Source organism: Mustela nigripes, chromosome 13 (genome assembly GCF_022355385.1).
Source record: "Mustela nigripes isolate SB6536 chromosome 13, MUSNIG.SB6536, whole genome shotgun sequence".
Lineage (NCBI taxonomy): Eukaryota > Metazoa > Chordata > Mammalia > Carnivora > Mustelidae > Mustela > Mustela nigripes.
The window spans coordinates 43,283,050-43,295,380 of record NC_081569.1 but is presented as its reverse complement, the minus strand read 5'-3'; the positions used below and the strand labels follow the sequence as shown (position 1 = coordinate 43,295,380).

The window sequence follows — 12,331 nt, the reverse complement described above, 5'->3', positions numbered from 1 at the left end:
GTAAATTAAAAAGGGAAGATACACTGGAACTATCTAATATAACAGCCATTTTATGTTTAAGATCTAGGTCATAAACAAACGGCACACCAAAAAAACTACTGGAATCAAGGGACCATGATCCTTTCATACTGATGTTCACTTATAATACTGACCTTAATTACAATGGAAAAAGCAGTACATTTAGACTCAATGTAGTTATTCCTTTATAATTTCTTCCTCTGAGAAAGGGATACTCATCGAGTCTTGGCTATCTGATGTGTATGGCATTAAGTTAGGTATACAATGATTGAAAACAAAATTCATAATTGATTTCAAAACTGCTTTCTCATTATAACTGTATGCCGAGAATGTTTAAACATTAGTTACTCAGACAGATTTTTATGCTTGCTAGGGTCTTTTGTATTAACTGCAATGATTTTCTATGTATTATGAAGAACAGATCTGTCATTTATTACTACCATCCCCACCTTTGGGAGCATTGGCTGTGTTTACACAGGTAAACACGGGTATTGCATAGGAGACCTTTTTTGTAGTTTTAGCAAATATGATCCTTGGATCCTGTAGTGAAAATTGTTTTCTTTCTGTTCCTATCTCATTAGTGGAACCTAAAATTACTACTCTTTAAAATATAACCAGACATGGGTTAATACTGAAAACTCATTAGCTACTAGAAGATCATCCTAGGACTATTACACAATGTGACTCCATGAGGGTGCCTTGGGCATCAAATAAAATAATACAGACATATACCCTCTTACCTCACACAGACTATCCCTGATAGAGCCCGGTTCAATATTCTCAGTATACAAAAGGTCATCATAAAGTACAAAGCAGAATTTTTCACTTAATACTACTTTTAACTTGGTGCTAGCAACAAGAACAATTCTACCAGGTCACAGATCCCTCCCCTTCTATACTGGATTCTGATTGGAACCATAGTTATCAGGACCTAGAAAGCCAAACATTTTGAAAGGTATAGCAATTCAAACAGTTGCCCTTCTCTGATACAACCAGATGAGCTATGAGGCTGCTCTGTCATTAAAAGGACCCTAACTGAACACTAAATCAGATTTATGAACTGCAAGGCAATACAATACGGTGATCCCTATATATTACTTACTCTTTTCTTTCTGTCTTTGGGGAGTTTGTCTTGTAAATCCCTTTCCTGCACAGGTCAAAACAAAGCTTTTCAAAAAATTTGAACAAAAGGAGACTACAATTAAACAAAATTAGACTGAAATAACAGTAAATCATCCTAACCTCAAGCAAAATAAGCTTTCTCATCTCAATGTATATTTTGGGGGTATTAGTACCTAGGAAAGCAATCTAAAATGTTTGTTTTGGTGCTCGCTTCAGCAGCACATATACTAAAATGTTTGTTTCCTAGTGAGAGGCAAGAAAAATTCTGAGAACTTACAAATGCCTCAATTTCATTAAAGTACAGATATATTTTAGAAAAATACACATTTAAAATATTTTTAAGCCTTTGTTTCTTTTTTTTTTTTTTTTTTAAAGATTTTATTTATTTATTTGACAGAGGGAGATCACAAGTAGGCAGAGAGGCAGGCAGAGAGAGAGAGAGGAGGAAGCAGGTTCCCTGCTGAGCAGAGATCCCGATGCGGGACTCGATCCCAGGACCCTGAGATCATGACCTGAGCCGAAGGCAGCGGCTTAACCCACTGAGCCACCCAGGCGCCCTTAAGCCTTTGTTTCTAGTGAAGAAATATAATTATTTTAGTACTGAAAATTAAGTCTTCCAAGTATCATTTGATATATTTGGCAGGGAATTTTCAAGTGCTAAACTGACAAAATGTTTTCTGTTGGCTTTTTTTTTTTTTTTCAACCTTTAAAAAGATCTGTACCAAAAACTATCAGGACTATACCAAGAGGCAAGTACAAGAGGTCTCTGGTTGGAAGTAGGAGTTATGTGCTAGTCCACTTGGTTATAAAATTCAAGTGCACAAAAGTTTCAGCCAAAGTCCAGGGAAACTCTCCACCTTCCATGATAAATCTAATAAACAATAACACAAACAGAAACGTCTGAGGTCCTCCTAAAAAAAAATAAAAAAAAAAAAAAAGAAGGAAACTACATCTTACATGCAACATTTGTTACTTGCAGATAGAGCAGAATTCTCCTGTAGAATTGCTGAGCGGGAAACACCGTTGAAACCGCCCTGGAGTTCCAAGTGCAGGTGGTCCAAAAGGTAGCGCATGAATTCATGGGCATCCTGTTGCTGATAGCCCCTTAAAGCAAAAAGAAGCAGGCTGTCACTGGGGAAGCTCCACATGCCCAGCCAAACATGCAGAAAGGCAAAGTGCTACAAAGGGCTACAGCCCTACACTCAGAGCACAGTGGACTCCCTCGTCATTCATCCCCACTTGTGTCAGGGTTTACTTCTCCTCAAGGAAAATTTCTCAAATTTCTCTACAAGGAAAAAGTCTACTAAAAGAAGTCTGAAAACACAGAATATGAGAGCTAATCTCAACTGAACTAACTTTACAGATGAAGAGAACTGAGGAGCAAGAGAAAGGGTGTGTGACGTGCCTAAGTCCTACAACAAGAGAGTAATAGAGATGGGATGGACTCTGGTTTTCCCGCTATCTCACATGGCCTCTCCAGAAGATGCTCAAATGTTAAAATGTCACATCTTTCCTTCACCAGAAACCTTGGTCTTATAAACCACCAATATAAGAGATAAGGAATTTAAAACTATTTTTTAAACTGAAAAATATTGATTTTTTAACACTGGCTGAAAGGAAGAAAAACTTTCTAAACAGTTTCTACTTGGATCCTAATCCCTGATTTAAGACATTTTTCATATAAATACTTTAAAAAATGCATTGACTCATATACACTTCTGCTCTAGCCTAAAACTTGAATAAAGCAGCAATATATTCTTAGGTTATTTCTTATACTGAATTCAGAAAGAAAATGATACGGATTTTTTTTTTTTTTTTTTTTGAGAGAGCACCAAGGGAGGAGGGGAGAAGGAGAAGAGGGAGAGAGACTCTTAAGCGGGCTCCATGCCCAGTGCAGAGCCCAACTTGGGGCTCATTCTCAAGATTCTGAGACCATGACCTGAACTGCAATCAAGACACTTAACTGACTAAACCACCCATATAGACCATGACAAGTGAACAGTAATGAAGGCTGACAGAAGATGAAGTTGGTACACTTAAAAGTTACAGAGGTTTATGTAGATAAAATAAATCAAGCAATGATATACATAAAGTACTTTATAAAACTACAAATAGAAAAGATTTCTGCCTATATTCTGCCAACATGTAAAGTTCCCTTTATCTCTCAAATCACAAGTTTTTCTGCCTTGGTCTTGAGTCAAAACTTCCACCACTCTTCCAGGCAATGGTTCCATAGGTGTCTTTCAACCAGAGTTCCCTCCATATACATTTCTCTCCTTTCCCTAAAATTTCTTGTGGAAATCATAAATTATGAAAAGCATCTACCTAACCAATGGAACTTAAGTCAGAAGTCACTTCAGCATTTCACTATAACTTTTTCTGAACTATTTAACAACTGAGTCTCAATATATGTTTAAGTAGTTCTTCTAAGACTCCTTTTTTAAAAAATGTTAAAATTCAGTCAAAAGTTTTCAAAGTTGTTAGCTCCTTTACATATCCACAAGAGGTACTTAAAAATAAAACAACTACAGAGGTGCTTTAAACTTTTTCCTTATAACATCCATTTTTTTATGACTCAAAGGTAAAAGGCATCTTAGGTATCTTAGGTCATATTTGAAATTCTATCACATATAAAAATGGTTTCATTCTCTCACCAAAATAAATTAGTATCGAATCATTTTTCTAAAATGGATCATGAAACCAGTACTTTGTAGTTATGCTGATTTGAACTTTCAGTAAACACATGACCAGCCCTTTTTATGACCATCCCTTTTTTAAAAACAATCTGCCTACAAATCAATTAAATAGAAACCAAAAGAACAGAAGAACAGATCAACAAAACTAGAAGCTGGTTCTTTGAAAGAATTAGTAAGACTGATAAACCCCTGGCCAGACTTATTAAAAAGAAAAGAGAAAGGACCCAACTAAATAAAATCATGAATGATAGAGGAAAGATCACAACTAACACCAAAGAAATATAAACAATTTTAAGAACATATTATGAACAACTCTATGTCAACAATCTAGACAATCTTGAAGAAATGGATGCATTCCTAGATACATATAAACTACCAAAACTGAAAAAGGAAGAAAAAGAAAACCTTAACAGACCCATGACCTGCAAGAGAATTAAAACAGTAATCGAAAATCTCCCGGCAAACTACAGCCCAGGGCCAGATGGCTTCCCAGGGGAATTCTACCAAACATTTAAAGAAGAATTAATACTAATTCTTCTGCAACTGTTCCAAAAAAGAGAAATGGAAGAAAAACTTCCAAACTCATTTTATAAGGCCAATATTATCTTGATCCCAAAACCAAAGACCCGATCAAAAAGGAGAATTACAGACCAATATCACTGATGAACATGGATGCAAAAATTCTCACCAAAATACTAGCTAATAGGATCCAACAGTACATTGAAAGGATTATTCACCATAACCAAGAGGGATTTATTCCTGGGCTGCAAGGCTGGTTCAATATCCGCAAAAAATCAAACTGCCTAATTGCATTCATGAATGTTTCCAACCACACCATAATTCTTTTGATTCTCTTTTCTTGTATCAAAACACATTACTTTCTAATGTTTCCTTTACCATTAGAAATATGTATTTTTTTTAACATAAATGAAATCATGAAACACTCAGCTGTTTTATAAGGGTATAAGAAGTTTCTGTTTCAATTTGTGATCTTTACCAAAAAAAAAAAAAACCCCACACAAAGTCAGCTTCTTCTAAGACTATAAATTTTTCCAACTCTATCTAGACAGACATTTACATCTCTATTTTTAAACAAACAATAGCTTCACTGATTTCTCTGAAAATCTTTTAAAAAATACTATTAAGTAAGTTAAATTCAACAAGTTTCAATGATCTTTTCAATTACCTCCCAATTATACAATCCGGAGCTTCAAAATTTCGTTGGTAGTTAACTTAGGTCTCTCTTAGTAATCATATAGAAGGAAACACTCCTCATATTTAGGTTCAATGTTTATGTTTTATATACAAATTATCTCAGTGATATCACCCAAACAAGTGCTGGTGAAACAGTAAGGAAATGGATTTATAAAGAACCAACTGGTATTTCTGCAACAGACTGGAAATAAGATAGAAAAGAAGACAGAGAAATAACAGTGGCTCCAATGTTAATACTGTTCCTTATCTTAACTTGTTTACAACCTTAGGTAAAGATTACCTCCTTCTTAATGCTTAGAGAAACTCTGGGTCCTAAAGATGCTGTGATGAATAATGGTTGGAAAGCACAATGCAAATATAAAAGCCCAAAAGATCACGAAGCACCCCTTCTGAATGAAGGGGCCAAGAAAGAGGGACACTGCTGAAACACAATGTGCAGAAGAAATACAGGGTGTTTATTCACAGTTTTTGGCATAAGGCGACAAGCTATATTTACCCAAATCTTATTAACAAAGAACTGCCCCAATGAAGAATGATGAAAGAAAACATTACTTGGTTCCTCTACTTAAGTGTGAAAAGCAGACATTCCAAATAATGAAACAGATACCACAGAATTCAGGCACACACAAGTACTTGTATGATGCCAACACACCTAACTGGGACATATACACCTGTTCATTACTGACTATTCTCTGCATTCTGGCAGTACCGGTACATAATGTGTAAGTTGGAAGGACCAATCAGAAACAGGATATGCCTATACAGAATAAAATTTTATCATTCTAGAATAAACTTCTAAAATACCTAGGGTACACTGTAATTTTAGGCTCTGTTCTTATTTTTAAATATCTTTAAGAAGAAAAAAAATATGGGACTCCTGAATGGCTCAGTCATTGGGCGCCTGCCTTCGGCTTGGGTCATGATCCCAGGGTCCTGGGATCGAGCCCCACATTGGGCTCCCTGCTTGGCAGGAAGTCTGCTTCTCCCCTTTACCACTCCCCCTGCATGTGTTCCCTCTCTCACTGTGTCTCTCTCTGTCAAATAAATAAAATCTTAAAAAAAAAATCTTTAATATTCATAGAAGAATTCTGAGTTGTTGTTTTGTCCAAATTGTATATAACCCAAATCAATCAAATTTAGTTGCTATTCTACATTTTGTGACATCAATCATGGCTGAGTTTCTCCAAGACAAGAACACCAGAAAAAGAAAATGATTAAAATAGCTCTTTTTGCTTACAAACACACAAAAAATGTACAAAAGCTAAATTCCTAGACAGAATACTGCTTAATTATAAAATATCAACAGTATACCTGGAAAGATTATTTTTAATATCTCACATGCAGAGACCCATTTGTTGTCCCCAAAGATCTACCAGAATAGCTAATAGAAAAAAGTTTTTAGTAATTTATTCATCCATTGTTTTTAAACATTAATTACAACAAGAACTGATAAGTACAAAACTAAAGAAAACTCCCTTGGAAGTTAAGGCAAATATATTAAAGCAAGTTTATGTGAAAGTAGAAATAGCATATAAATGATATGAGAAGTAAGGGAATAAATACCATGACGCAATTTGAATTATCAAGAGATTTTCCTAGACAGTTAGCATTAAGCTGGACCTTAAAGAAGGAGACAGAGGTCAGGGCAAATACTATAGGACAAACATGACAAAGATACAGAGATAAAAAGATAAAATCATGTTAAGGAAGGCACAGAATAAAAAAAGTCTAGCAGAAAAGACTATTAAAACTAAAAGCAAATTTTTTTTAAAGTAATCTCTATGCCCACCATGGGGCTCAAACTTACTACCCTAAAATCAAGAGTCTCATGCTCTACCAACTGATCCAACCAGGCACCCCAAAGCAAGTATGTTTTGATCCAGCAACTGCTGAGACCCTTGCATCCACATGTATGATACTATCTACTGCAGCACTGTCTGGAACAGCAAAAGGTAAGAAACAACCTAGATAACCACTGATAGGGGACTATACATAAATTACGATACAACTATAAAGTATAACATTGTGCAGCCATAAAATGAAAGGAGAAGTTATTTAGATACCAGCATGAATTACCTCTAAGTAAGAAAAAAAGTATGAATATGCTACCATTTATGTTAAAGATTATACACACACACACAAACACACATAGAATATCGACAAAAGGATACACAAAAATCTAGTACATATAGCTGCTCCTAGAAAGCAAAATGAATGGCTGGGTAATAAAGTAAAAGAAAAAACTTTCATTATATATCCTTTCTTTACCTTTTGAAATTCTCAACCACCTGTATTTTACCTATTTAAAAAACATAAACTTAGTGGGATCTAGGTGGCTTGGTCAGTTAATGTCCAAGTGTTGGTTTCAGCTCAGGCCATGATCTCATGGTCCTGGTATCAGGCCCCACAAAGGGCTCCAAGTGAGTGTAGCATATAGTCTGCTTGAGATTCTCTCCCTCTCATTCTGCCCCTCCCCCTCTGCCCCTCTGCTTGCTAGTGCATGCTCTCTCTCTCAAATAAATAACATCTTTAAAAAAAAAAAAACCACCATAAACTTTAAGTTACTTTTCTGAAAAGGAAAGAGACAGAAAAAGCAGGGCATACTAGGATGCCATAAGAAGTGTGGTAAGTAGATATGTATGTTGGAAAGGTCAAACTTTGGTAAAAGTTTGCCACTGGGCAACTGGCTTTTGGTTTGAGTAGGAAGAAAGAAAAAATAGTTTTGGTTGTTTCTATATCCAAAGCTGTTGTTTACACTTACAGTATATATATATTTTTTTTTTCATTATTTAATGGATAAAAGTTGTTCCTACTTTCACATGCATGTATGTATTTCAGAGTCCTTCTAGATCATTCCAAGGGATCAAACTCCCTAGAACTTATCATAGGTTAATCAAGGAAAATGAGCTTCCTAACCTCTCTTAAAATTTTATTTTGTGGTCATAAATATAACAGAAACGTAGTTCAAGATTCCTGGCACTTCCACACAGGCCATGTTACAGGAACTTTACCCTGCATACTTAATAAGAAAAACAGTTTTGGAAGAAAGCCCCACATCTCCTGGCCTTGCCCCTGGGGATTGTGCAGTGACCTTACACTTTAGATCTTGAAATTATATCAAGGATAAAGCCTGATCTAACCAAGAGCAAATTATTCATCAATTACAAGAAAATGGGGAATGACTTCAATTACTGTGAAACTGAAAAAGCCCTGCTAAGAATACATAGGCATTCTACTCCCATCAGTCACTAAGGAATCTAAGAGTTCATGTGAATTAGGAATCACTGCACAAACTCAACTTGGTCACCTTCTCCAAGAGTCTTTTCCTTTCATTGCTAAGGATACAGAATGTGCAAAATTAAGCAGCGAACAATTAAATCATGCTCACAGCTGGGCTATAGATACTTTATATAAAAGGCAGAGATGTGGGCAGATTTTGAGGAAAAGCAGAATTTTACTGAATAAAAGTTTCATACAATTTCTAAACTCTCACTTAAGAATAAAGGACCTGAGTCACCATGGGAACCAAGCAGAACAGTGTGAAGTTAGTTGGTAGGCTTCACTCAGGCGTGTAGACAAATGACTGCTGACACATCTAACCTTTACCAATTCCACAAAGACTTGAGTTCTAACTCTAACCCTAACACCTACTAGATGTGTAAAATTGAACAAGTTCTTCCTCCTCTGTCTCAGTTTTGTCTTTTTTTTTTTTTAATTTATTTATTTGACAGACATAGATCAGAGAGCGAGGAGGAAGCAGGCTCCCTGCTGAGCACAGAGCCTGATGCGGGACTCAATCCCAGGACCCTGGGATCATGACCTGAGCCAAAGGCAGAGGCTTAACCCACTGAGCCACCCAGGCGCCCCAGTTTTGTCTTTTTTAAAATGGAGCTAATACCTTACGACCCAGCAATTGCACTACTGGGTACTTACCCTAAAGATACAAATGTAGTGATCCGAAGGGGAACATGCACCTGAATGTTTATAGCAGCCATGTCCACAATAGCCAAATTATGGAAAGAACCTAGATGTCATCAACAGATGAATGGATAAAGAAGATGTGGTATATATACAATGGAATACTATGCAGCCATCAAAAGAAATGAAATCTTGCCATTTGCAACAATGTGGATGGAACTAGAGGGTATTATTATGCTGAGTGAAATAAGTCAATCAGAGATAAAGACAACTATCATATGATCTCCCTGATATGAGGAAGTGGAGATGCAACAGTCAGGGGTTTGGGGGGTAGGAAAAAAAATAAATAAAACAAGATGGGCTCGGGAGGGAGACCATCATAAGAGACTCTCAATGTCACAAAATAAACTGAGGGTGGCTGGGGGGAGGGGGCTAAGGAGAGCGGGGTGGGGTTATGGACATTGGGGAAGGCATGGTTATGGTGAATGCTGTGAAGTATGTAAACCTGGCGATTCACAAACCTGTACCCCTGGGGCTAATAATACATTATATGTTTATAAAAAAATTAATTTAAAAAAATGGAGCTAAAACTTCCTTTCTTGACCGGAATTTTGTGGGAGTTTTTTTGTTTGTTTGTTTTTCCTGAAGATCAGATATAAAAGGCCTAAAGTGCTTAGGCATTCACTAAATAGAAACCAATTTTATATAATAACAAAACACAAAGACTATGTCCCTATCAAGAGTCTAACTGGGAGACTATATTAGAAATGTTATATTAAGTCCCAAACCTGGTTAGTGGTAACTTAGCAGTCATTTCCTCCTTTCCTATTTTGGAGTCGAGAAACTTCAAAATTCTTACAAAATTAGTCTCTTCTGAGAGGAGATTTAAATGTCACAATATATAAAAGAAGTTTTCTTCAAAACAAAGACCAGGGGTAACAACAGGCAATCATATCAGATCCTCAAGGCTAGAATTCTGGAGTAAGGCAACAAATGCCAGCTCTTTGAGGTTATTATCTTTTAAACACTCTTCTATACTACTAATATATCTAAACCACTATTAGGCAATAGAGGAAGATAAACTACTAAGTCTTACTACATAACAGCATGCTGGGTGTTTTTATTTTTATTTTTTTCAGAAGGAAAGCGATGTACACTAGGTGCCAAACTCCTGACTAGCAAGAGTACAGACCTGCTTCAGAAGGACAAAATCAGCAGACGGTGGCAAAGGCTATTGTCAAACACCTGCAGTGCCTCAAATCTGCTGTTACCAGCATCCCTACCGAGAGGACTAACCTAGGATAAGAGGCAGATTCCTCTGACAGCAAGGCTGTTTCCCTCCTCAAGTGATGCTAGAGACAGACCAAGGAAAATACATGACTCTTACAGCCACATTGGGATGTGGCCCAGCTACCTTTTGCAAACTGAATCCCAATGGACTTGACTTCAAAACCCAACCCAGAACAGTGAATTTAAGACCACAGATTTCTGCAGATTACAAATGGATTTTTTTTTTAGTTGAAATAAGATGGTGTATGATGGTAATGAATCTTCCTAAGATTTTGAAAGAGTTAATGGAATTTTATCCAGCATGTTTTCCTAAATTATTTACAAGGGCACGTAAGTTATTAAGTTATTTACGAACTCTTCGTTTTTAGAACAAAATATCCCACCGTTTGTTAGACATTTTTAATGTCTATATATTATTTAAACACACACATTTGTCTAGTCAAATGATCCAACTGCTGTTATTCTTTTAAAAACAAAACAAAAGGGGCATCTGGGTGACTGAGTTGGTTAAGCGTCCGACTCTTGATTTCAGCTAAAGTCATGATCTTAGGGTCATGGGATCAGGCTCTGCGCTGGGCATGGAACCTGCTAAAGATTCTCTCTCTGCCCCTCTCCCAAATCCTCCTCCCCCACCCCACCCAGGGCTCTAAAAATATAAAAATGAAAAAATAAAATAAAACCAGTCTTTATTAGTTAGAATACCACCAACTTCATAGGAAATTGTTCCAGGAACCAAGAAAAGACTAATATTAATTTTTTTTAAAGATTTTATTTATTTATTCGACAGAGAAAGATCACAGGTAGACAGAGAGGCAGGCAGAGAGAGGGAAGCAGGCTCCCTGCTGAGCAGAGAGCCCGATGCAGGACTCAATCCCAGGACCCCGAGATCATGACCTGAGCCGAAGGCAGTGGCTTAACCCACTGAGCCACCCAGGTGCCCCTAATATTAATGTTTTAAGTATCTTTCATTAAGTAATACTTACCTAAAATTTGGCATAATCTTCCAAACAACATAAAATAAGGACTCTGGGCTAAATGCAGTCTGGCTACCTTGCCATAAAGCACAAAGTGTCTTTCTAAACTCTTCCACCAAAGACCTGGAAAAGAGGAAGGGATGAAACCCCCATTAGTCAGAGGCTACTGTTTCAATGCATAATGTCCAATTGTCTACAATTCATAATAAAAAATGAAAACATAAATAGTTTGGTTTCTCCTAAACTAATTCTGACAGTTTAGTAAGAGCTTCTCAAAACCCCACATAAACTGCAGTAATTACAGACAAAACTAGTTTTTAACCATATGGTGAATTTTGTCCTAAAGTAATGCCATACTTAAACAATATAGCAATAGAGAAGTTACAAACCAAATTACTTTAAAACGTACATTTTTTAAAAAGTTAAAACAGAATCTCTTTCTCCTTTTCCTGCAGTTTTCCATCTTGCCCCTCATAAGGAACACTTCCCAGACCTCAGTGTGTGACCATCTGTTCATCTCTGCCTGAGACCGTTCATCTGGCCACAAAGGTTCAACACTCAACTCCACACCAGGACTCCAAATCCAAATCTGAAAGCTAGGTTTTCTCATGCCCACTTTTCATCAGGTTTCTCCAGTTTCCAAGAGGAATTTTCTCCTGGATGTCCTCTTGTCACTTCAAACTCAATGTGCACTGAAGTTGCTCTCTATACTCTTCTCTACTATCCTACAATACCCATTCTCTCCTCTTCTCTTATAGGAACAGAACTTCCAATTTTTGCTTGGCACAAGAACTCCTGGAATAAAAAACTCTGAGTGTGTTCAACTTCTGAGAAATTCCTTAAAGAGAAAGAGTAGTCCTTCTAGCTCGAAGGACGAAATGGTGGTACTCCAGCACCACCCTGAACTATGTGCATAGGCGCCCTACACTAGGGTTGGTGGAATAGAAAGCTAGAAGGAGGCTGATGATTGTGGCAAACAGCCCTAGATAGATAATCTCTAGCTTTTACATGAGAAAATAAACAATGGATGTTTAAGTCACTATTAATTTTGTTTTTCTATGCATGTAGCTAGAATGAAACACTCCCAATAACTAGTTA

At 36.7% G+C, this 12,331-nt stretch overlaps 1 protein-coding gene across 4 annotated transcripts in view; it reads right to left on the bottom strand.

The window, feature by feature from the left end:
- The window catches only part of USP3 (ubiquitin specific peptidase 3), a 104,124-nt gene that overhangs the window by 32,151 nt on the left and 59,642 nt on the right, over window positions 1–12,331 (bottom strand). For 3 of the 4 annotated variants that reach the window (XM_059372219.1, XM_059372221.1, XM_059372222.1), the window contains 3 exons: window positions 11,243–11,356; window positions 2,098–2,244; window positions 1,121–1,165 (listed from right to left, as the gene is read on the bottom strand). In XM_059372219.1, coding sequence (XP_059228202.1) covers window positions 1,121–1,165; window positions 2,098–2,244; window positions 11,243–11,356 — 306 coding nt within the window. The remainder of the gene's footprint in view (window positions 1–1,120; window positions 1,166–2,097; window positions 2,245–11,242; window positions 11,357–12,331) is intronic. The other variant, XM_059372220.1, reaches the window with a different exon arrangement.